Below are 27045 nucleotides of genomic sequence, written 5' to 3'. Positions count from 1 at the left end.
AAAATCTCATTCTGGAAACTTTCTCAAGTGCCACTGATTAGTACAAATGGAACTTGTGTCATTAGAAATGTTCTTCATGACCATATAACAAGGACAATGTTACACTTTCTGTGAGCCACCATAGATTGACTGGTAAAAAAAATTTGTAAAGTGAAAAGCTAAGAGCAGCACATCCAGCAGGTGATGTGTAAGTAGTAAGTGTAACAGAGTTGGTTACCTTCTAGAAATTGTGGCACTCCATGGTAGGTTGTCTGAATTGTGTGAGGGGACCAAACAGTAAGGTCATCGATCCCAGTGGATTAGGAAAGGATGGGGAAGGCAGTCAGCTGTACTCTTGTAACGGAATCATCCTGGCATTTGCTGAAGCGATTTAGGGAAATCACGGAAAACCTAAATCAGGATGACTAGATGCAGGTTTAAGCCACCGTCCTCACGAATGCAAGTCCAGTGTGCTAACCACTGCACCACCTAGCTCAGTTGCACTCCATAAAAATTATTGCATCCGTCTGACAGTCATATGCTCTGCACACCAGTTAGGCCATGCAGGCAGCTGTGCCATTACGAGGACGTTTGTAAATGGCTTTCATCAACATTGAGATATTTTCTTGTATGGACTGAGCAGCATACCATGGAACTGGACATCGTCTCCACAGCGTCTGGAGTTGCCAAACTTGCCAACAGGCAGTGTTTGTGTTGCAGCAGAGAGTGCTGCTGGCAGGGTACTATTTTGCTACAACAAGTCATGTATCCTCGCAGTGCCATGAATATATCCGTCTGTGCCTGTCAGCAGACTACATTCTAGTAGCATGAGATGCAAGACCAACCTGCAGAAGTGAGGCATTATTGTGAAGTCAAGTTTTTGCAAGTGTGATGCTGTGCAGACTAACAATCATGCCCTACAGTGTTCTTCATCTACAGCCACAAGAGCTGTGGGAGAGCTGATGAGAGTGACACTGAATACACTCGATGTGGCCAGTCTCTGGTCAACCATTGTGTAAACTGACATCAACAATTGATTTCCTTTTGTCGATTATATACACTGTACTTCTGCCATGATAATAAATAAATCACCACAACTTTAGTTGGCGACATGAAAAAACTTAATGCTACTTAGTTGTTGATGCTATCCAGTGACGTAAAATCCTTTATCTACTGGAAAATTTCTTTTTTTTAGGACTCACTCTGTAATTATTATTATTTTATTATGACTAACACTACCACCATTGACTTTTTGTTGCATAACTTTCAATTTTTATTATACTACTGTGAGTATTGCTCTTTTCCTTGATTGTGATGCTTACGCATTCCCTTGGGTGACCCTCTTTTTAAATACAAATTATAAATGAAATGACCGTTGTTATCAAAATAATTACTATAACTGAAGTAACAATTAGTATGCTTGAAGCTAGTCTCTTAAATTTATTTTCTTTAGTTGCTGCTCTGGCCTTTCTGGCCCTATAAATTTTTACTGTTTTAACTTTTAAAGCACAAATTGTTGATGGTCTTTAATATTGATGTTGTATTATATTGGCCAAACGAGATGCCTAGCCAACTCCTAAAAGAGGAATGAGACAAACAGGAAACAAGGTAAAGCCATCAAGAACCACAGAATGAAATGTACAAGACATAAGACATAAGACATCTGCCATCTGCCATTTGTCTCTGAGTAACAATAACTAATATGTTTGATAACGAACATGAGAAATTTTCATAATAGGATGGGCATATTATTGTTTATTGTTTCAACAGTGGTGATGAAGAAACAGTAATTCTTGCTAACCACTTCATTCCCTGCTATCACTGTTTCAGGACACATTGAATGCTTGGTCATGCTCATTACTATAAACACCACATTGCCTCTTCTCAAATACTGTTTCCCTCACTACCACACCTCTTTAATTTTAGGGGAAAAAGGAATATGCACAAGAATCACCTCGCATGTACAAAATTATGGACATGCCTAAACTATGCTTCCAGTGATGACAGTCAGGAATGGAGATCAATCTTTTTTACTTCCTGACTTCTTTGGTAGTAGTGAATGTATTAAACAGCCTGAAGTAACCTGCCAGTAAGCATGCGATGGAGCTACTAGTCACATATTCTAATGCCAGTTATTGTGCACAAATGAAAGAAGTGAGCCATCTCTTCTATAACTGAAGTTTCATTCAATCCTCCTGTATTAACATCACTGAATTCACATATTTCCACTAAATTTGTGTATACGTTGCTTGGGGTTGACAGGCCAGAGAAGTGAGGTGGCAGTGGTAGCTTGTACATCCAATCTGACATCAAACATAAGTTAAGTATGATGAACCCTATGGAGAAAAAAAGATAAATTCAAATTCACCAAAATAAGTCTACTATGCTAGAAGTGTTTAATTAGTGTATTCTAAAAACTGCCAAGCACTCTGGTGTCCTTCCACTTAGCAGTGTACTCTCTTGTTTCTATATGGGAATTTCACTGTAATGGGAAAATGTACATAGACTTGGTGAGAAATGCACCATCCCCAATGAACTGAGAAGATTATCTCATTCCAATATGACCTTTTTTTTCACTACAATGCAAAACACTATGTGACACACAGCCATATCGTCGTACATGGTGAAGGGCAATGAAGAAACAGAGATTGCGCAGATATCAGCTTCTGGCCTCTCAGTACGACATAAAATCTGTAGTCTACTCATCACAGTCATAAGTGACATACTACACCAAATGAGAAGCATGAAAATTAAACATTAAGATCACGACACATTGATAATGAACAGCTTAGAAACTCTACGATAGAAAATGACTATGGATCCCATAAAAGATGGGAAAATTTATGAATTTGAAGATACGCTCAAGATTTTCCTTGAAGACACACTCCATCACCATGTGGCCAAAAACTAAGCCACAATTTATGAGGAAAAGAGATGCCCATCAGATTATTAATTAAAATCTAATGGCTGAATATTAAGAACGACAGGAAATGCTGTAAACAGGATAAAGCAGTTCTACACTGTGTGTACATAAGGCACACTCATCCTGTTGTGTGTAAATATATCAGTTCCACAATTCTGTGGAAGTATGGACATTAGAAAGAAAAAAAATCATGAACTGTTTTTCAGGTTTCAGCTTACAAACTCAGTGAATTTTTCAGCATCAGACAGTCACAATTCTGCTGCAAACCATCACCTGTCAGAGATCCAAGACTATTTATTTAATTATTTTAATTTCTCTTTTGGCTTTCTGTGGACACTTTTCAGTTTCTCACTTCTTCCACTTCCCAAGCATCCTCATAATCTGAGTTTTAGCCTCCCTTTGTCAGTTAGTTAGGGACTTTTGCTGTTTCTAAGTTTCCCGAACTCTTTGTGTGTGTCTATTATTATTCTGTAGCTGTCCCTGCCCCTCATGTCTTCTGTGCGTAGACACAATTCTTCTAAGTCTTTTGTAGCTTCTTTCTTTCATCCATGTTATGAGGTTCACGTATTTCTTAATGTGTTCTAAGATCCTTCTGGGCAATTGGCTGGAATTCATTTTATGGACATGCCAAGCCAGTCTGTTCTTCATTTTATTAGTCAACCCACTGGGCTGTGTGCGCACAGCTCCTGGTTTCACCTTTACTTTCACATGTTCCCTTGTTTTCTAGGTCCAATGTCTTCCTCAGTATTTCATTCTCTGTATTTCTCTTTTCCTTGGTTTCTCTTTTCTTGCTGCACATTAGACATTCAGATCCATGCAGCACTTGTGGCCTTATAACCATTCTGTATTGCCTCAGTTTATGTTTGATGGATATTTATTTACTGTTGTATATGTGTTACAGGAATTTGTGACCTAATTCCTTTTTGCTAATCATATTTTTACTACCCCTTTTGTCTCATCCATTTTGCAGTAATCATTCCTGTACATATAAGCATTTGTCAACTTTCTTGATTACCCCATGTTTTGCTTTCCTGTCCCTCATCTCATAGATAAATTGTATCTTTTATGGAATATTTTCAGGTCCACTTTCTGGAATACTACAAGTAGCCTTCTCTGGCCTTCTCTTTTGCTTAGGATCACCATTCCATCAGTGAAAGCTAAGCATTCTATGTTCAGACTGTACCTATTGTGCCTTCTTTCTCAAGTCGTTCTCTCCGTCCCTGGATTGTTTTTTCCATAAATAGAACTTTTAAAAGCCCTAGCTTCGATTCTACTTCCATCTTGATCCTGAAGGTTCTGACATTTTTCCTGGAATCATACTTTAGAATGGTGATTTTACGGTTCTCCTTGATTACTTCTCTGGTCTTCTGGTTTATAGGAAATTCCTCTCTCTCTCTCTCTCTCTCTCTCTCTCTCTCTCTCTCTCTCTCTCTCTCTTTTTCATTATCATTTTGAGAGAATTTGTATGGAACTAGTAACAGGCATATCCTTGTGTAATCATTCACATCTTTGGGGTCTCCTTCCTAGTGTAATGGGTAAATGATCACTGTCTTCAAATCCTATGGTATATACTCCTTTTCACACATATCTTTCAGTAATCTAGTTATGTTCACTAGCACTACTGGCCCATTTCAGTGGATATCTAGTCTTCTTGTGTGAACTTCAGTTTCTCCTGACATCTCTCTTGTAATAACAAAGACAGCATGAAAACTGTCTTCCCATAAGTTTATGCATGATGATGACTTACTCAGGACAATAGACACCGGTGTGCAAAATTTAAGGAAGAAATGTCTCTTGATGAACTATGTGCTCCCACCTCTCTCCATATGAGGATACACATAGATTTGTCCAACATGATCATTTTGGTGATCCAGGTGGTATTGTTTGGGGAGGTATAATGCTGCAGGCGTAATGTTGCATTGGCATACTGACCTCCAAATTTTTGAACATGGTACACTCGTCATCAACATTAATAGACACCATACTCCTTCGCCATGTGCATCTGTTCAGGGATGCATTTGGCCCTGCCTTCACTTTTAAGGATGACAACATGTGAAGGCATTGATCAGTCCAGATGAAGGAGCTCTTGGCATGGGAGGATATTATGTGACGAGTAGCCTGTCCTGCCTATCCCCTTGACTTCAATCCTATTGAGCATGCGTTGGATGTGGTGGGGAGATGCACTGCAGCATGTCCACAGGCACCAATCACTATCCAGAATTTGTCAACTGTGCTGGCGGAGGAGTGGAACAGCCTACTGCAAGAACTCCTAACCAACCTTGTGGCCAGCATGAGGGCATGTTGCAGAGCATGTATTCCTGTCTAGTGATCATACGCCCTATTAAGAAATACATCCTACCTTTTGTAATGTCCAGGGGACCACTGCAAATAGAGATGACTTCTGTGTAATTGTTGTCTTTGTATGAAAGTGTCATTTCTGTTTGTCTCATTACGTAATTCCTTCAGTTACCTTCTTTACTGTACTGTAGAGTAATATACTGCAGCAGTTCTGTATGTGTGGTCCAAGTTTCATCATGCTATGTTACTTGGCAGTGACAATCATACAAAAGTTACTTTTGTCCTTAAGTCTTGCACATCAGTGTATTGAACTCATACATTTTCAACTGATGAAACATTACAATAGAATAAATACGAAAAGCACCTGTGGAAATCTCTGCTTGAGTATAGGCAATATCTATCTTAGCATAACTATTACCAATAACACTGTGGAGTGTGTGATAGCAGGTCTGACTGACATTATTTTATTTCCTTTTACAAACAAGATATATCTCACTCCATGAAATTAGGCATGTTCCCAATAGTAACCAAAGATCTGGAATATGTTGTCAATGAAAGACAGTATACTTGCGGACACCTTCAACCTATATAATTATTAATCAAGTTTTAATAGACACTACAGCACAAGCTCTTCAGTAATTAAGGTAATTGATGATCCAAAATTTGACACAGAAAAATACGAAAAAAAAATTGACACATTAACTTAGCAGCTCTCAAAAATGCAACAGCTAAAACTTGTGCTTTTGGTACTTGCATTGTTTAATTCATAAATTTCGAGCGTATTATAGTATTTGAGAGTTGTAGCATCGTGCTGTAGTACCTGAATAGTGTAAAATCGCGTAGTCTCCTTCCTCCGCCAAGCAGTGTGTCAGCAGTGCGCAAGTAGCAGCATTACTGCATTTACTAGGCAATCTTGTATTTTAATAACCGTTTAAATTTTGTGTTGATTTGTTTGTGCTCTCTGTAGATTAATTCAGACGTTCTTTGCACAACAGCTTTTAGCATGGATAGGGACTGCAACTGCTGTGTTCGGATGCAGACTGAGTTGGCATCCCTTCGCTCCCAGCTTCAGGCAGTGTTGGCTTTGGTCACACAGCTTGAGGCTGTTGCCAATGGGCATCACTGTGGGGGTCCGGATGGGGGTTTGTCGGGGATGGCCAGCTAGTCCCACGCATTCCCCAATCGGACTGTGACTGCCCGGGATATTGCCCACATTGAGGCTGATCCCTCACCTGTGATAGAGTGGGAGGTCATCTCGAGGAGTGGCAGGGGGCGAAAGACATTCCGGAGGGCTGAACGGAAGGCCTCTCCAGTTTGTCTGACGAATCGGTTTCAGGCTCTGTCTCCGGCTGATGCTGATCTTCAGCCGTAGATGGCTGCTTGTCCTGTTCCAGAGGTTGCCCCTCAGTCTGCAAGATACGGGCAGTCGCAGAGGGTGGGCTTACTGGTAGCTCCAACGTCAGGCGCGTAATGGGGCCCCTTAGGGATACGGCAGCAAGAGAGGGGAAGAAAACCAATGTGCACTCCGTGTGCATACCGGGGGGGAGTCATTCCAGATGTGGAAAGGGTCCTTCTGGATGCCATGAAGGGTACAGGGTCCACCCATCTGCAGGTGGTCGCTCATGTCGGCACCAATGATGTGTGTCGCTATGGATCGGAGGAAATCCTCTCTGGCTTCCGCCGGCTATCTGATCTCGCTAGCGGGATGAAAGCAGAGCTCACCATCTGTAGCATCGTCGACTGGACTGACTGTGGACCTTTGGTACAGAGCTGAGTGGAGGGTCTGAATCAGAGGCTGAGACAGTTCTGCAACTGTGTGGGCTGCAGATTCCTCGACTTGCGCCATAGGGTGGTGGGGTTTCAGGTTCCGCTGAATAGGTCAGGAGTCCACTACACGCAGCAAGCGGCTACACAGGTAGCAGGGGTTGTGTGACGTGGACTGGGCGGTTTTTTAGGTTAGATGATCTACGACAAGTACAGAAAGGGCAACAGCCTCAAAGGGTGTGGGGCAAAGTCAGGACATGCGGGGACCAAGCAGCAATCGGTATTGTAATTGTAAACTGTCGCAGCTGCATTGGTAAAGTACCGGGACTTCAAGCGCTGATAGAAAGTAATGAAGCTGAAATCGTTATGGGTACAGAAAGCTGGCTGAAGCCAGAGATAAATTCAGCCGAAATTTTTACAAAGGCACAGACGGTGCTTAGAAAGGATAGATTGCATGCAACCGGTGGTGGCGTGTTTGTCACTTTTAGTAGTAGTTTATCCTGTAGTGAAGTAGAAGTGGATAGTTCCTGTGAAATATTATGGGTGGAGGTTACACTCAACAACTGAGCTAGGTTAATAATTGGCTCCTTTTACCGACCTCCCGACTCAGCAGCATTAATGGCAGAACAACTGAGAGAAAATCTGGAACAAATTTCACATCAATTTTCTCAGCATATTATAGTCTTAGGTGCAGATTTCAATTTACCAGATATAGACTAGGACACTCAGATGTTTAGGACGGGTGGTAGGGACAGAGCATCGAGTGACATTATACTGACTGCACTATCCGAAAATTACCTTGAGCAATTAAACAGACAACCGACTCGTGGAGATAACATCTTGGACCTACTGATAACAAACAGACCCGAACTTTTCGACTCTGTAAGTGCAGAACAGGGAATCAGTGATCAGCCGTTGCAGCATCCCTGAATATGGAAGTTAATAGGAATATAAAAAAAGGGAGGAAGGTTTATCTGTTGAGCAAGAGTAATAGAAGGCAGATTTCAGACTAACTAACAGATCAAAATGAAAATTTCTGTTCCGACACTGACAATGTTGAGTGTTTATGGAAAAAGTTTAAGGTAATTGTAAAATGCGTTTTAGACAGGTACGTGCCGAGTAAAACTGTGAGGGCGGAAAAAAACCACTGTGGTTCAACAACAAAGTTAGGAAACTACTGCGAAAGCAAAGAGAGCTTCACTCCAAGTTTAAACACAGCCATAACATCTCAGACAAACAGAAGCTAAACAATGTCAAAGTTAGCGTAAGGAGGGCTATGTGTGAAGTGTTCAGTGAATTCGAAAGTAAAATTCTATGTACCGACTTGACAGAAAATCCTAAGAAGTTTTGGTCCTACATTAAATCAGTAAGTGGCTCGAAACAGCATATTCAGACACTCCGGGATGATGATGGCATTGAAACAGATGATGACACGCGTAAAGCAGAAATACTAAACACCTTTTTCCAAAGCTGTTTCACAGAGGAAGAGCGCACTGCAGTTCCTTCTCTAAATCCTCGCACAAATGAAAAAATGGCTGACATTGAAATAAGTGTCCAAGGAATAGAAAAGCAACTGGAATCACTCAACAGAGGAAAGTCCATTGGACCTGATGGGGTACCAATTCGTTTTTACACAGAGTACGAGAAAGAACTTGCCCCACTTCTAACAGCCATGTACCGCAAGTCTCTAGAGGAACGGAAGGTTCCAAATGATTGGAAAAGAGCACAGGTAGGCCCAGTCTTCAAGAAGGGTCGTCGAGCAGATGCGCAAAACTATAGACCTATATCTCTGACGTCGATGGGTTGTAGAATTTTAGAACATGTTTTTTGCTCGAGTATCATGTCGTTTTTGGAAACCCAGAATCTACTCTGTAGGAATCAACATGGATTCCGGAAACAGCGATCGTGTGAGACCCAACTTGCATAATTTGTTCATGAGACCCAGAAAATATTAGATACAGGCTCCCAGGTAGAGGCTATTATCCTTGACTTCTGGAAGGCGTTCGATACAGTTCCGCACTGTCGCCTGATAAACAAAGTAAGAGCCTACAGAATATCAGACCAGCTGTGTGGCTGGATTGAAGAGTTTTTAGCAAACAGAACACAGCGTGTTGTTATCAAAGGAGAGATGTCTACAGACGTTAAAGTAACCTCTGGCGTGCCACAGGGGAGTGTTATGGGACCATTGCTATTCACAATATATATAAATGACCTAGTAGATAGTGTCGAAAGTTCCATGCGGCTTTTCGTGGATGATGCTGTAGTATACAGAGAAATTGCAGCATTAGAAAACTGTAGCGAAATGCAGGAAGATCTGCAGCCGATAGGCACTTGGTGAAGGGAGTGGCAACTGACCCTTAACATAGACAAATGTAATGTATTGCGAATACATAGAAAGAAGGATCCTTTATTGTATGATTATATGATCGCGGAACAAACATTGGTAGCAGTTACTTCTGTAAAATATCTGAGAGTATGCGTGCGGAACGATTTGAAGTGGAATGATCATATAAAATTAATAGATGGTAAGGCGGGTACCAGATTGAGATTCATTGGGAGAGTCCTTAGAAAATGTAGTCCATCACACTCGTTCGACCTATACTTGAGTATTGCTCATCAGTGTGGGATCCGTACCAGGTCGGTTTGACGGAAGAAATAGAGAAGATCCAAAGAAGAATGGCGTGTTTCGTCACAGGGTTATTTGGTAACCATGATAGCGTTACGGAGATGTTTAGCAAACTCAAGTGGCAGACTCTGCAAGAGAGGCGCTCTGCATCGCGGTGTAGATTGCTCGCCAGGTTTCGAGAGGGTCCGTTTCTGGATGAGGTATTGAATATATTGCTTCCCCCTACTTATACCTCCCGAGGAGATCACGAATTTAAAATTAGAGAGATTCAAGCGTGCACGAAGGCAATTGTTCTTCCCGCGAACCAAGGCCTTTAAATATGTCTGCTTGTGTCTGTGTATGTGCGGATGGATATGTGTGTGTGTGTGTGTGTGTGTGTGGGTGTGCGCGAGTGTACACCTGTCCTTTTTTTCCCCTAAGGGAAGTCTTTCCGCTCCCGGGATTGGAATGCCTCCTTACCCTCTCCCTTAAAACCCACATCCTTTCGTCTTTCCCTCTCCTTCCTGAAGAAGCAACCATCGGTTGCGAAAGCTAGTAATTCTGTGTGTGTGTTTGTGTGTTTTGTTCGTGTGCCTGTCTGCCGGCGCTTTCCCGCTTGGTAAGTCTTGGAATCTTTGTTTTTAATGTAGATGTAGATGTAGACTTCCCTACAGTTAACTTTCCCTTCCTGCTGCAGATAATAATGGTGTTTTTTTTTTATCAGTACTGTTTCCAAGTGTTATATTCCATCTTTAATGTAAACCCCATTGCAATATGTGAAATAAAGAAGACAATGATAAAATGTAAAGAATGCCTGGTGAGATGTAAGAAAGGGCTTTGTGGCTCTAGCCTTGGTATGATAAATCAGTAAAAAAATAAATGATTCTTGGCTGTTTATGGTATTAGTCCCACCTTTCTAATCGCTACTTATTGTTCTCTGCTGCACCTAAAAAGTAAACAGGATGTCTTAAAAGTGCAGCTGAAGACCTGACACTTGAGTTATCTATCAAGCCATTTGTCGTTTTGCCTATCAATAAATACATTTATCAAGTTCAGATCAACGCACTGCTTTAAATACAATAAAAATTAACTGAATTTTCCATTGGCGCTCAGCAAAACAGGATAATAATATTAAATAAGAAAACACTTCCTAATTAGGGAGAGGTTTCCATTTTACTAATACAATAAAAAAGCTTTTATAAATGATACCTAAGAAAAAGAACAAAATACTGATTAAGCTAACCTGCTGAAAGTAGCGAGAAGCAGCTATTCTGCTAACCATACGCAGAATCTTCTTGCCAGTGCCTCCTCCTTGTGATGCTGCACTGTAACCACAAACTTTGAAACAGTCACCAAACAACATACATACACTTTCATATACACAACAATTTATGAACAGTATTTTGCATAGATTTATAAGCTGATTATACAGGTACAGAGCAATAAAGATGAAAGATTCACTTCAAGCATTTCAGTGACACTAATCTTTATTTACAACTACTAGAACTCTAATACTTCTAACACTTCAATATGAAAACAGTAGATAACAACTCACAGCACAGAGCAGGGACGGAGTGACAGACAGGCACATTGAAAAAAGTCTGCTACATATTAGCTACCGGATTAAGTTCTTCATTAAATGGAGACAAAACAATAATATGCGCGCGCACACACACACACACACACACACACACACACACACACACACACACACACACACACACACACACCTGGATTCTCCTTATCAAATCCTGTTATAACCGTGAGCAATCGGCGAGCAGTGCACGACAGAGAATGGAGAGGCAAAGCCGCCAGGCAGGGGAGCCGCTCGAGGCATCGCTAACAATGAACAGACAGGAGAGATGAACAAGTAGGGGACAACAGACACTACGACCAACCAGGACACAACACAAGGCAAGTAAGCAAGAAAGGAGGTGATAAACATGGCGAGACAACAACAACGCAGGGACACTCCAAACAATGGCAGTATGTATCTCAACACACGGAAGTGGAACGCAGTACGTCCGAGACGCATACATGAACTGCATGAGTACCAGACTGCCGGGGTAGTGCTGCTTGACTGCCTAAATACATGAATGCGGGAAATGCGATTGGCTGTGGACTTCAAGTGGTACGGAAAGTGGCGAACTCACAGAGTGAGGCTCATGGCACAGGCACATGCTGGAGCACAGAGACCCCTAGTGGGTATCCAGGTTCATTCCCTCTGGTGTGCCTTCAACTTCTGTGCCTTCCAACAGCAGATCCCTCTCCCGTAAAAACTGTGTGTAAGGTCGGAAATGCCTCGAACGGTGCTGTGATGGGTGGAAGGAACAGAGGGAGATCCTGTGTTGTTGACCCCCAGGGATGCACTGAGAGAGCAGTCAGTGCAATCCATCAAAATGTCACCGAAGGGCAGGGCATCGCACGGTGCCTCTGATTCTCATGGATGCGGGAAGGAGAGCTGGTGTGCCTGTGGGGAGCTGGCAGCCATTGGCAGTGGAGCCGACTCAAGGGCCTCATGCACACCAGGAGGAGGTGGAGGGCTGCGGGACTTAAGGTGCCATGAAGGGGTATGAGGCCAGAGTTGGTTATGGTGGCGGTGATTGAGCCCCTTCTGTGTCTGTACTGACATCACACGCCGCCTGTGGCTCACAACTACTTGGCAGGAGTCCAAGCAGCCTTTCCCCCTATGCGATTAGGCCCACACGGCAATGCCCAAGGTGTAGCCCTGAGAGGGTTGGAAGCAGGGCTCAGAAGGTGACGATGTCAGCAGATGGAGCAGGGTCCGAGGTTGCTGCCTGTGGGGGAGTTCGGCCGGACTTCGACTGTCAATCAGCATGGTGTGATAAGTGCTCAGGAATAAGGTGAGGGCTGACATGGTGGCAGATGATTCGAATGCTTTTGTCAGCTGTTGTTTAAACGTCCTTAGCAGTTGCTCTGCTGTGCCATTGGAGGATGGATTGAATGGAGAGGTGCAGATGTCTTTGATACCATTGGCCACACAGAATGCGTGAAGGGAGACTGCGGTGAAATGGGGCCCATTATTGGATACTGAGGTACGAGACAGGCCTTCGATGGTGAGTACTTGAGCCAAGGCCATGAGTGTGTTATCAGTCATGGTGGACGCCATGTACACCACATGTGTATCTGGAGTATGCATCCACAATGAGTATCCACATCAATCCCAAGAACAGGTCCGCAAAATCAAGATGGATGCAGTCCCAGGGCCAGCGAGGTGTGGCCCAGGGTGTAAATGACTGCTAAGGGCTGGCCTGGTGATGCGCACACACCGTGTACCCAAGGACCAAACGTTTGATGTCGCCATTGATGCCGGGCCAATATACATGCCAGCGAGCCAATGCCTTTGTATGGGACATCCCCCACTGTCCACAATGTAGCAAGCGAAGGATGTGGTGGCACAAACTGTGTGGAATGATCACCTGATGAGTATCAGCCCCTGTGGCCAACAGAAGTATACCCGTCATCACCGAGAGCTCGTGTGAGAGGTGCTGCCTGGGGCTAAACTCAGTTTTTAACCAGTGAGGCAGATAGGTGGGCCACAGTGGGTCACGTAGCAGAGATACTGCCGCAGAAGGGGTCCCGACGTATGGGAGAGGTGACCTGTGCAGTGGTGACAGGAAATCTGTCCAGTGTATCTTGGCGGGCTGTATCATTGTGAAAGCAGAGGACTTCCTGCTGGCCAAACTCGGGATCAGGCCTCGAGGGGAGACTTGGCAAGGTATCTGCATTGAACTGTTGAGAGGTGCTGAGAGGATAACACAAGTGTAATTGTGTACGAGGTGTGTTCAAGTTCTAAGGCCTCCGATTTTTTTTCTGATTAACTACTCACCTGAAATCAATGAAACTGGCGTTACTTCTCGACGTAATCGCCCTGCACACGTACACATTTTTCACAACGCTAACGCCATGATTCCATGGCAGTGGCGAAGGCTTCTTTAGGAGTCCATTTTGACCACTGAAAAATCGCTGAGGCAATAGCAGGATGGCTGGTGAATGTGCGGCCACAGAGAGCGTCTTTCATTGTTGGAAAAAGCCAAAAGTCACTAGGATCCAGGTCAGGTGAGTAGGGAGCATGAGGAATCACTTCAAAGTTGTTATCACGAAGAAACTGTTGCGTAACGTTAGCTCGATGTGCGGGTGCGTTGTCTTGGTGAAACAGCACACGCGCAGCCCTTCCCGGACGTTTTTTTTGCAGTGCAGGAAGGAATTTGTTCTTCAAAACATTTTCGTAGGATGCACCTGTTACCGTAGTGCCCTTTGGAACGCAATGGGTAAGGATTACGCCCTCACTGTCCCAGAACATGGACACCATCATTTTTTCAGCGCTGAAGGTTAGCCGAAATTTTTTTGGTGGCAGTGAATTTGTGTGCTTCCAATGAGCTGACTGGCGCTTTGTTTCTGGATTGAAAAATGGCATCCACGTCTCATCCACGATGTTCTGCCTTCATTAAACTGTCGCACCCACTAACGCACTTTTGACACATCCATAACTCCATCACTACATGTCTCCTTCAACTGTCGGTGAATTTCAATTGGTTTCACACCTCGCAAATTCAGAAAACTAATGATTGCACGCTGTTAAGGTAAGGAAAACGTTGCCATTTTAAGTATTTAATACAGTTCTCATTCTCGCCGCTGGTGGTAAAATTCCATCTGCCGTACGGTGCTGCCATCTCTGGGACGTATTGACAATGAACGCGGCCTCATTTTAAAACAATGCGCATGTTTCTACCTCTTTCCAGTCAGGAGAAAACAAATTGGAGGCCTTTGAACTTGAATGCACCTCGTAAGAACAGCACCCAGCACTGGAGACATTGAACAGTTCACTTGGGGAAGTGTTTGTGGGCCGAATAGGATAACCAAATGCTTGTGATCAGTGAGGACAGTGAACTTTGTCCCAAACAGATAGATGTGAAACTTTTGAATGGAAAACACAATTGCTAAAGCCTCTTTCTCAATTAGAGAATAGTTCCGTTGTGCTGAGGATAGCACCTTGGTGACATATGCAATGGGCTGTTCTGAGCCATCCTCACTCCTGTGAGCCAGGACTGCCACAAAACCATAGGCCAAAGCATTGGGCACCACAACCAAGGGGCAGTCCGGAGAGAAGGGAGTCAGGCAAGGGGTGGACTTGAGCATAGTTTTCAAGCGGAGAAAAGTCGATCAAAGGCAGAGGTCCAGTTGAAAGACACCCCTTTGTGGTGAAAGTGATTGAGGGGCTTTACAATGTCAGCAGCCTGGGGTAAAAACCTTAAGTAGTAGTAAACCTCGCCCAGAAGAAAACCTGGAGGTCAGATAAATCCTTGGGGTGGGGAAGAGAATTGATGACCACAACACTGTGATCTGACAGATGAATGCCATCTTTACTGAGCCAGTTCCCCAAGTATTCGACTTCCGGTTTAAAGAAACTACACTTTTCCAGCTGACAGCTTAAGCCTGCAGCCTATGGGGGTGTGAAACAAGATATCTACGTTTTAGGTCACGGTGTGTAAGGCCAGTGACCAAGATGTCATCAAGATAACTGACACAAGCCAGGATGGGCTGTGCGAGCTGCCCCAGGTACCTCTGGAAAATGGCTGGCGCTGAGGAAATACCAAATGGAAGGGAATTGTGTATATAATCCAAAACACGTGTTGATGACAAAGATGCTCTGGGATTTCTCATTTAAGGGTAATTGGTGGTAAGCCTCTGCCAGGTCGATCTTATAGAAGGACTCACCACTTGCAAGTTTAGTGATAAGGTCTTCCTTCTGGGGAATGGGATAAATTCCAACCAGGGTCTGTGCATTGACTGTAAATCCGAAATCCCCACATAGGTGAAGGGAGCCACTGGGCTTCAGATCACCACTAATGAGGTCGCCCAAGCACTTGCTTTCATGGTATTGATGATGCCAGCAGTCAGCAGTTGATCAAGCTCTTGCTTGACTGCTTGACATAAGGTCACCGGCACGGGTCGAGCCCGGAAGAACCGGAGAAGAGCAAATGTGCACCTGTAAGTATGAAGCACACTCTAAATCACACTGAAAGAGAAAGGCATAGGAGCACAGATCATTGAGGTTCTGGAAAAGGACAGCAGTGGAAACGATCTTAACTTCATTAGAAACCGAAAAGCAAAACAGTGTGAAAGCATCGAGCCCAAAAATTATTGAAACCGAGGGGTGGTCAATCACTAGCAGGGTCAGGAGCCATGCAACTTTATAGATAGCCGGGACTGCGAACTGTCCATGGAGGGTGATAGAACCGTCACTGTACACAATTAATGACTGAGAGGTGGGAGACAGCTCCAGTGAACCTAGGCATGTATACATCGCAAGATTGGACAAGGAGATGGTGGCCCCCATATTGACCTGGAAATGAATGTCCATATTAAAAATGAAAAGCACGAGGAACAATTTCCGCGTCAATGGAGGACCCAGTGGAATGACTGATAGCAGGTATGCACAGTATCCTGATGCCCCATGGGTGAGGGGCGGGAGCAGGTTTTGAGCAGCTGCAACAGACCAATCAGAGATGGCCATCTTTATGACAGATCATGCAAGTCTTCTAGTGACGAGGATAGTCTGCATGAGAGTGGGTGGACAAGCACTGCAGGCAAGACGGAAGTGAACCACGGGACTGCCGATGAGGGGCGACCAGCAGCTCCTAAGCCATAGAGACATCTGATAAGGAGAAGTCTTGACAATGTTTCTGTGTGTGGACTGTACCATGATGATGGCGTGAGGGAGGTCCCCACGGGTAGAACTCTACTGTTGCCACATGTTACCCTACCATGAGACACTTGTTTGCTGCTTGTGCAATTTCAAAACAGTGATCTACATGCAGAATGTCTTCCAGCGAGGGGTTATAGAGTTTCAATGCAGTCATGCGGCTCTCTGGATCGGGTGCCAGTTGAAAGACAGCATTGCAAATCAAGAAGTCAACATACGACACCTTGCAATGCTGATTGGTGCAAGTGAAGTCGCAATTGTGGCTGAGACCCTGCAAGTCCATGAACCAAGAACGGTATGACTGACTTGGCTGTTTATGGTACTGCTGGAACTCAAGCCGAGACTCCATGAGATTGTATTGCACAGAATAGTAGTTAGTCAGCAGCAGACATTTCTCATTAAAGGAGAGAGCAAAGGGGGTCTGACAATGGTATTAACTTGGAGAGCATAAAGAATGTGTTTGGTGACACACAGGACAAGAATAACAACCACTGTAGGGAGTCATCCGTAACCTGAAATGCTGTGAAATGTTGCTTCAGACAATGCAAGTATTTTTCCCAGTCTTCCTTAGCGTCGTTAAAGGGCGGAAACAACGGCGAACCTGGGGAAGTGTCAGAAACCAGGACACCCAGGAGATAGTACAATGGGGCGTCCTGTGCTGTTACTTTGTCCATCAGCAACTGCAAGGATTGCTGTAAGATGTCTAATTGGCACTGCTGCTGCTACTGCTGCATGAGCTGCTGCTGTTGCTCCAGGAGACAGACCCAACTTAGCCTCCATGCTATCAAACCTTTTACTTCATTGCTAATGTTATAACCGTGAGCGACCGATGAGCTGTGCACGGCAGAGAATGGAGACGCGAAGCCGCCAGGTGGGGGAGCCGCTGGCGGTATCACTAACAAGGAAGAGACATAGACGCGAAGCCGCCAGGTGGGGGAGCCGCTGGCAGTATCACTAACAAGGAAGAGACATGAACGACAAACACTTAGGGGACAACAGACACTACAACAGACCAGGGCACGACACGAGGCAAGCAAGCAAGAACAGAGGTGATAAACACGGCGAGACAACAATAACACAGGAACACTCCAAACAATGACAGTATGTATCTCAACACAAGGAATTGAAATGCAGTATGGGAGAGATGCACAGCAAACTACAGCGAGTACCAGACTGCTGGAGTAGTGCCGCATGGCCATCTAAATACATGACCTTGGGAAACGCTACTGGCCGCAGACTTCACGTGGAATGGAGAGTGGTGCACTCGCACGGTGAGGCTCGCGGCACAGGCACATGCTGGTGCAGAGACCCCTAGTGGGTATCCAGGTCTATACCATCTCGCACGCATTTAATTTCTGAGCATTCTGACACAAGAAATCCCATTTTTCTGCTAAATTAAACACTCTGTTTTTGACTTTCTCTCTACAAAGAGTACATAAATATTTCATACTTACGTTTCTTCCTCAGATGTACTTTTATTGTGTACTTCACTTTCCTCCTCTGATGATTCTGCAGAGTCATCCAGATCACTGTCAAACATTGGTGAACCCCTACAAAAAGTAATTATAGTTACAAACAATTATAGTAATTAAAAGCTATGCAGGAATAATAATGTAACTGATAATGAGAACCTGTAGTTAATTATATGAAAATCTATATGGCATGCATCAAGCAATTATAAGTTAATTATTACCTTTCCTCACTCTTGTTTATTGTTTCCATCCTGAAATTCTTATTAGTGCAATCACATTACATACACATGTGAGAAAAAGAAACATGGACTCACTGTAATTGAAGTAGCAAGAGAGAAAATCTTTCCTCACTCCAACAGTGTTCTTAAATTCAAATTTTACATACATATTTGAAAAATAATGCCACATGGTTTTAACTAGAGATAATGTCTCATCTGTTAAATTCCACTGACACCATCAAAAGACTTTATTCAGTACACCAAAATTACACTTTGATAATAACAGCATTACATAAATACCTTTTTTCAGTGAATGAATATTCAGTTTTCTTTGTTGATTTTGGTTCGATGCCAATTTTCTTCAGCTTCATAAGGTTCAATTTAGTTTCCAAGGTCAGACAAAACAGTCCCTGGTAAGTAACATCCAGATCCATCCAGAGACCACGTTCATCTAGCACAGGAAGAGATGCACGGTGGATGAGGGGGATTGTGTCACCCACATCTAGTTCTGACACAAGGAGTTCTTCCAAAAACACAGGAAGCTGAAAATAATTAAATATGGTAAATAACACTTATTAGCAAATTAAAATTATTGTTTTCCTCAAATTAACAATAATAAATTGTAACTTAATTACTTGTTACACAGATAATTTCTATGACACGCTTGAATGATATGAAACCAGAAGTTTACAGGTTATTTAATGTAACTGAATACACACCATTCACAAGAATTTGAAGAACATGTTTTTGAGCATCTGCCATACTCCGTTGAGCAATAATTGAGTACTAGGTATGTTACCAAATTATATGTTTATCTTTCATAAATTAAACACACAAATATTATTCCATCCTTGGACATTTACATATTAAGAACTGAAATTTCCTATAGGTTTCGAAACCAAAGTGAAAGCAATCGTTCATCCAATCATCTTCGGTGCTTTCCATTGGACTTTGAGATCATCAATAACATGTATGTCCTCTGTGAGTGTTTATCAATGCCTAACACCTACATGGCATGCTCCACATAGGCCTAAGGTCACCCTGAGGTATCCATTCCCTTTCTTCAATGAGTGCCCTTAACAGTACTTAGCAAGTCTATGGTAGGCAGGATGACCACAAACACATTTGTCAAGCATGTGCCACACAGGTTAGATGGGTTTTAGGTCAGGAGTCACTTCTGGCCATTCCATTACTTCAACATGAAGGCTTCACAAGAGATACCTGGTGACACCCACCACATGCGCCCTGGTATTATCATGCTTGAGAGGAGCTTATCACCACCACCATATGCAGCAGCCACCAAGTGGTCCAACAGGATCTGTTCCTCGTACTGCATGGCAGTAACACCACCATGGAAAATGACCCAATCTGTACGGCTGTCACTACCGATAAAACCCACATCCTCACAGAACCTTGGCCAAATCTGTTGATTTCCTGGACAACATCTGGCAGTTGCTGCTAGTTATGGCATCTACACACACAAACAAGACTGTTGCCTTGTGCTAGAAGAAATCTAGACTCATCAGTAAATTACATGTTTCACCAGTGGCAAATTTGCCAGTTAAAATGGGAATGGCAGACCTGACGGCGAGCTGCAAAATGTTGTCATGTCAAGTGGAATACCTGATGAGTACAAGTGGGTCATTAGGCCCTTTCTTGTAATGTTTTCCATACAGTATGACAGGATATAGCAGCTCCCCTGGCCCTTCTGAGATGGTATTGCAGTACTCTGACAGCAATTGTATGATGTCACAATGCACAGGTGACCTGATATCAATCTCCACATGGGTCTGTAATGCATTGGTGGCCTTCTCCAAATGCCTTATGTACCTACCTGTGTTCCCATACTGCATCCACAACTTATGGATGGAAGAGGGAAAGACACTGATATCTGCATAAATTCGAGTGAAAGTATTCGCTCATTAGATAAAACAGACTGCCCTTGCAACTTTCAATGCATTAAGATGCCACAGTGCATGTTCCTTGTTGGGTAAAACGTCCACATGGATGGTGAATGATTAGTTGTTGAGTACACCAAAAGCAAATCAGCCTCTGATACATGTTTTCCCCTTATTTTTTTGAGCACTGTATATGGATACATATCATCAGTTTACAGGTCAGTACATCCACTTGTGAAAATACTTTAATGACAACAAACTTTTGTAAAGTCCACCATGATCAATTTGAGGAGCATACTATAAGAATATTCCACAACAATTTTATGTCTTGATTGCAAATTACTATTCAGATCCCCAATTTCAGTTGCTCAAAATCATGTAAAAAAGAAAAGTTCTATACACAAATTTTGTATATTTATGATGAGTTTTGTGGTCAAAGCAAATAAGATTTGAACTAAAGATTCAAATCGCATGTACCACATCTTGATCTCGTCCAAATTTATAAAATTTTTACCAAGTCGGGCAAAGAATGAATATAAATAGGCTATCGAAGAAGAGAGATAATTGCAAAGAAGTATTCCTAAATATTTAAAGTTACAGTCCCTTCCCACTAGCACAGACAGTAAAGGCCAAAATTTATCTTCCTTTATAAGCTGAAGATACAAATGTGGGTATCATATTAAATAAAAGATTCTCTTCATGCAATTTTTTATTCCTCTTTTCAAAAAAAAAATAGGAGACACAAAGACACAGGCAACTAAATTCTTTTTATGGCACAGTTGCTTTTAATTATTTTACATTCTGTATGCTTATGACATGCATGATAACAGCGCTTTCCTTTCCTAGATCTGAGGATGACTATTTAGCAATTCTAATTAGTAATTTGAATCATAACATGTGATCAAACAAATAAAATTTTTATTGTTATTCTTGTGTACTGTATATGCTACACTTTCTCACCCATTTCTCACTTGTGTACTCCATTTTGTTTTGAGTTATGCATTATTCAATATTTTCTTTTCTTATTTTGAAACAAGTGAACAGACTACACCTGGTCCATCACCAGGTTCTAATGCAACTCTTACTGCGTCGGTAGGGATTGACGATCCACAAGACCATTATGTCAGTTCGGCTTTCACAGAAGCACAAATCATGGGCACAGGCTGCCAGCCCTGAGGGAGAGGGCTTGTTCCCCATACTGCCCTCTCCCCTCACAGAGTCAGAAGTTTTTGTTTGTTTCTGCATAGTACCACTGAACCAATTAACCCTAAAATTTGTGCAAGTGTATCTAATATGTCCGATTCATAAAAAGGCCTAACACTGATTTTAAATTTTCAGTCGTTAAGAGATGATAGCCAATTCTGATCCTGCTATAAACTTTCAACAAGAACACTAAACATTCTAAGATCTTTGTGGCAACATTTAAAATAAGGGAGAGGCAACCATTCCATCCCCTGCACTTCCCACCCTGCCACCCACTTTATCAAAGAATTCTCCTACTACAGTCCCTTTGCCAATATTTTCCAAATTTCCACTCCCCATCCTTCCTTCCCAACGTTCCCACAAGGTGCACTACAACATGGTGCATTATGCTGCAACCACTCCGGACCTGTCAGGCCACTATCATGATATTTCCCTTCCATCGGACAATCAATATTTTGCACAGGCAGAAACTGAGGCCTCCTTCACTGCCAGGATTCTCTGTCTATCTAAAATCACTTGGTCCTTAGCACTACATCTGGTAATGAAGAACAACAGGACCTGCACCCAAGCAGTGATTATCAGCAGCTCAATGTGAGAACCATTCGTGAACACTTCCCCATAACAATCTTATGGAGTTATAGTGATGACATTTCAGACTCCACTACCTTCAGTAAGATCGACTCAGCCAAATCTTTCGTACAGATCGCAGTTGCACAAGAGGACATTAACAAAACATCCATAACAACACCTTTCAGCCTTTTCAAGAGCAGCTTTATGATCTTCAACCTCCACAATGCAGTGCAAATTGGCAACATTTCCTAGGCGATATCCACTGTACAACGGGCTCTTTTGTATACTTCACATCGTCATTTACTCCCAGGATATAACAGAACACCGAAAGCATCTCAGGGAAATTTCTGCCTACCTCAAAAAAGCAGGAGTCATTTTTAATCTGAAGAATTGTGTTTTCAGGGTAACCAAAATAGATTTCTTAGAACACATCATTTCTACTTCCGGCTCTGGACCTCTTCCCAAAAAATTCAGAGTGATCTTCAAATTTCTATGGCCTACAACATGTACCGAACTTCAGAGACTTCTCCAGATGGTCAACTTTTTAAGACAATTATCCAAAATGGAGCTTCTTTTCAGGAGTCTTCACAGCCACACTGCAAGGCAACCAAATTGAGGGTCACAAGCGCATGCCATGAATGCCGCCCATGTCAGCACCAAATGTGACCTCAACTAATGCCGCCCTTCTGGCACAATCCCACCCCACCATCCTACTCACTACTATCACAGACTCAAGTCAACCTGAGATCAGCACTGTCTTTCAACAATACATTGGGGACACTTTAAAGCTGCTGGTTTTCTTCTCAGCTACGCTCTCCAAGCCCCAGTGCAAATGGGCTGCATGTGAGAAGGAATTGTTTGCCATCTATGAATCAGTGGAGTGCTTCTGTTCTTCACTGAGCACCATCCTCTTCCAACACGGTTTTGTCAGAAAGATGGCATTCAAATGTCACCCTGACAGTTTTACCAAAAGTAATACATTGCACAATTTTCAACTGATATATGCCATGCAGCCATTGCAGATAACACTGCCACCGGACACAGTCACTTCTATGGCCTCAGTCCTCTGTCAGATTATGAGGCCCACGCAAAGGCCTAGTCCACCAACCCTGCCCTAGCCATACTGCATCAGGAACCAAATATTGACCTTCTTCTCCAACTCCACTAGGTGCCCGATATGGGACCTTCCCCTGCCTTCCACAAGCTGGCATATAATTGCCTATAGGGCCTAGCACACCTTGGCATCTGCTGTTCTTGTCCCACTACATTTCTTCTGCCCTGCTATCCAATGGGATTGTCATACCTAGGCTTGTACCTGTGTTCCGTGTCAGTGTGCAAAAGTAGGCTGACATGCATACAGCAACTGCTTCATTTCATACTGTTGACCAGCCACTTGCCCTACCAGGTTATTTTATCACACTGAAGCCTCTTCCCACTACTGCCTGTACATCAACTTCAAGATTACACAGCCCAGTTACAACTGATACCTCCGCAGCGTCATGGTGAATGCAAGGCTTTTATTCATCACAACCTTACAGTGTGCATACATATGATGTTACACATCAATGCTTGGCAGATAACACTTCACCCATGGTACTCAGACCTTCACTTCTTCCTGAAGAGAGGTGACAAAAACTTTACAGTGCATCTCCATGACACCCTGTCAATTGTTTACACTGATACACTTAAGCCAGCATATGTGCTCACACTGCATGGTGCTTGTGCAGTGCCAACTCCCCCCCCCCCCCCCCCCCCCTCTTTTGCTGCTGGTATTCAGCAACAGCACATAGAACTTGGTACAGAGCAAGCAGAACCCAATGCAGAGCAGGCATTGACCAACGTGGATTAGGATGCCTCACTGCTGCTGCTTACGGCAGTTGCAGGTGCTGTTCCTCCAGTTCCTGGCGCTGCTCCAACACCTTCGATGCCAGCTGATCTGCAGCCTCTGTTGCACTTATATACATGCTCTACAGAGTATCATGCTGCCACCACGGCAGCATTGCACAAGGTCTTCTGGCTGACAGCAGCAGCAGCAGTTGCTAGTGGCACCCACACATTTTGGTACAAATACATCACACGTGCCTGCCACACAGTACGAAGTCATCCATGTCTCGCTTGCCCTAGTGACTGCCCTCAGCTAGACTGTGCCACTTTGCATCTCTGCATGCTCCTCAACATGCTAAGCAAACCCACAGTAAAGCCATGCAGGACCTCTTTTTTCGAAGCCGCACAGCATGCCATCTCTCACTTAACATGGTGTGCCTTTCGATGCACAGCCCAGTGACTAGAGTGGCAGGCACACAGCTTTCCAACACAGAATTAGATAATTTTTCCTGCATTGCATAGTTAATGTTGTGTAGTATATTTTTGCCCTTTCTAGCCACTTTGAAGAGTCCACTTCTCAGTTCTAATGGATCCTAAGTTATTAAATTTGAAGTGCTACAGGCCAGCAAGTTAATAAACCCCTTTTTTCATACCAAATTCCTAGTTGTTTCCCAACAACGTCAGAATAATTTTGCACTACAATTTTCTGTAGGCACTAACTGTTGGCGGTAAGCAGTATCAGACAATATTTGTAAATTGTTTTTTAGGCACAAGCCACATTTTGTATTCATGTTGGATTTGGTTTGTTTCCTACAATCAACACTAGCTGCATTTGATGTGTGTGTCTGCATTACATGCAACCACATGCATCCACCATCCAGTTTGCAATTGATTGTTTGTTTACTGTTTCTGCAAGAAGATTTCATTCTCCAGTTCCAAACAGCAGAATAAGACCAAACACCGAATTAAAATTTTTTTTTCAAGCGTCACATATGCCGAATTCTTGTATTCATGCTAATTTCTGTGAGCCTCCATTATGACTGAATAATTGTATTTCTAGTTTCATTTAATTTTTTTTTTTTTATATATATATATATTGACACTGTGCAAGGCTCAGTTTTCATTCTTGAAGATGCGTGACCTAGATCATTCATAGCTCCTTATTTAAAGTTTTCCCAACTGTTTGGTCAACAAAGAATCAAATATTAAATGTTGGATTTTCAAGTTATGCTTGAACCTTACATATTTGATTTAATCTTATTTGATTGCTTCTAGTAGATAGTTGAGTTCACTATACTGGTTATGATTTTTGTCTGACTCAAGACAAAATTCTCATAATTCCAAGCTGGAAGACGCATCCCTGCCTCCCTTCCTACCATTACCTTGTTTGCAGTTCATCTTTATGTGTTTCCACGAGCTGTGTCTCGCCCACTAGGCTACTTATCTTTTCATTTAATTTTGCCTTTTACTGACTATGATTATGCACCACTTCTCAGGCGAGGACAGTCATTCACCATAATCTGCCAAAACTAAGTTAAATATTTTAGCATGACCATAGGTAGTTGAGGGAGCTGAGCAGGAGTGTTTCAGAACCAGGTTAGCCCTTTCATTTTGCTGGAGACATCTTTACTCAGCTCTATCAGTTAGTGGCTCAGTCATCAGATTTATGGTGTCAAGTTTATTCTAGAGTCAGATTATTTTTATCAAGAGCTGAGTTACAATCAATAACATTCCACTCAGTTCTAAACTTAGCAGGGAAAGATGGACTGCAGCTCTAAGTTAGATGATATTGCACTTCATATCCATAACACTTTCAAAATTTATACTCAGCTGCAGAAGGAACTGCAGAATGCAATCTTCTTGTAGAAATAGTAAACAGCCACTCAGTTGCAAACTGGATGGAATATTAAAACCCCTTTACCATCACTTCAATGTTTACCAAAATGTCTTCTACACAAGGAATTCTAGTCAACCTAAGCAAGTTACAGTGCAAACATGTAAACATTCACAGAGGTGCAATCATATCTCCTCATGAATTCATAAACTTATTCAGCCTTACTGGATTACAGATTGTGACAGAGGTACCTTAAAATATAGCTGGAAGGCATTAGTCAAATATAAAATTTCACCTTCATAATAAATTAAAATATGCATAACACACTTGTTGTCAATTGGTATTTTCTCACCAACATATATCTAGTGCACTGGCAGCACATATGCAACACTTGCGCTAAAGAAAGCTTCAAGTAAGAGAGGACACTAATAGTATGCACAAGGAAGGTAAGTGATAGTGATTGAAATTATCATGCTAAACTTTTTTCACAGGTTAAAATTGAAATTATAACATTAAACTGCAGATAAACTTCAGCTATGTACATATTTAATATTAATAAAATGGCAACAAATAACAAGTTACCATCTAAAAATGTTCTTTACTGTAGAAACAAATTACATAAAAGGAGGTATAGTGCAAAGAGAAACAACAGTAAAAGGAACCAGGGTGTGGAGGGAAAGTGATGTATTGGGGGGGGGGGGGGGGGGGAGGAAGGTGATATGGGTTGGGGGGGGGGGGGGGGGGGGAAGAAAAGGAAGGGTTTGGAGAGAGGTTGTGGAGGGGGTGAGGTAAAAATGATAAAATATGTGAAACTCTCAAATACAACATACCTGAAAAAATTGTGAATATCAAACCTCCAGAAGTATAAAGATGTGTGTGCCACAATTACATTAGCTGGGAAAAAAAACAACAAAGCAAAGAAAATTTTAGTAAGCGACTCGGACAATGACATGGAGCTCCCTCAAAGCTGTCGAAGACTGATCCCTACCTCCAAGTGCTCACTGCTGGTGGCACTGTAATTTACAAGCTGCCTCTGTAATAAGCACACTGGGAAGAAGCCCCGCTCCAGCTCATGTCAAGTCACCTGGCAGAACTCCATGGCCTCTGATCATCTGCCGCCTGCTGCACAGAGCATTTTGTTCTTGAGGGTTCTAGCTGCAGATGACTTTAGCTGTGATCCTGGACTATCTATGGACTGTAATATTGGCCGGCTATCTTTTGTTTGTGAGAGATCAAACTTGTAAGTTTTTGTCTTTGATGTATGTTTCTACTGTGTTAGTGTAATAACCCAAATAAATTGTGCTCGTAACAACAGACTTCTACAAAAATATGTTAATTAGGGATCAATTGCTCGCAATTAGAGACTAGGAGTAACTTTGAGATTTCAAATGAGGAACAGGCCATATAAATGCTTGAAGTTTAGATCTGTAATTTTAGCAAACATGATTTATTATGAAAACCTGTGAAGTAACTAATCACGGATATATTCAGTTAACTGAAGTGAAACATCTTTTTTACATGTTATGATGGTTTGGTGAGATAAAAACTGCTTGCCAAAATTTCTAGTATTAACAATACATAAATATATACCCTCAGATGGTAAATATAATGATGCTTTAATAGTATTACTGCAAGAGTGAGGAACCCTTAACTGTTTCCATTTAATGTTTGCATATCATATCTTTTTAAACCCAGAACTTGGGTGTTAAAAGGTAAGTTTAAGACATTTA

The 27045-nt window shown here is 42.5% G+C and overlaps 1 protein-coding gene across 8 annotated transcripts in view; it reads right to left on the bottom strand.

The window, feature by feature from the left end:
- LOC126279051 (testis-expressed protein 2) overlaps positions 1-27045 on the bottom strand; it is a 321894-nt gene that overhangs the window by 72211 nt on the left and 222638 nt on the right. For all 8 annotated transcript variants that reach the window (XM_049979461.1, XM_049979464.1, XM_049979465.1 and 5 more), the window contains 3 exons: positions 18287-18528; positions 17751-17846; positions 10813-10894 (listed from right to left, as the gene is read on the bottom strand). In XM_049979461.1, the coding sequence (XP_049835418.1) occupies positions 10813-10894; positions 17751-17846; positions 18287-18528 (420 nt within the window). The remainder of the gene's footprint in view (positions 1-10812; positions 10895-17750; positions 17847-18286; positions 18529-27045) is intronic.

The sequence above is a fragment of the Schistocerca gregaria genome, chromosome 6 (genome assembly GCF_023897955.1).
Source record: "Schistocerca gregaria isolate iqSchGreg1 chromosome 6, iqSchGreg1.2, whole genome shotgun sequence".
NCBI lineage: Eukaryota > Metazoa > Arthropoda > Insecta > Orthoptera > Acrididae > Schistocerca > Schistocerca gregaria.
Note: the sequence above shows the minus strand (reverse complement) of the source record. Positions and strands in the feature narration are given on the sequence as shown.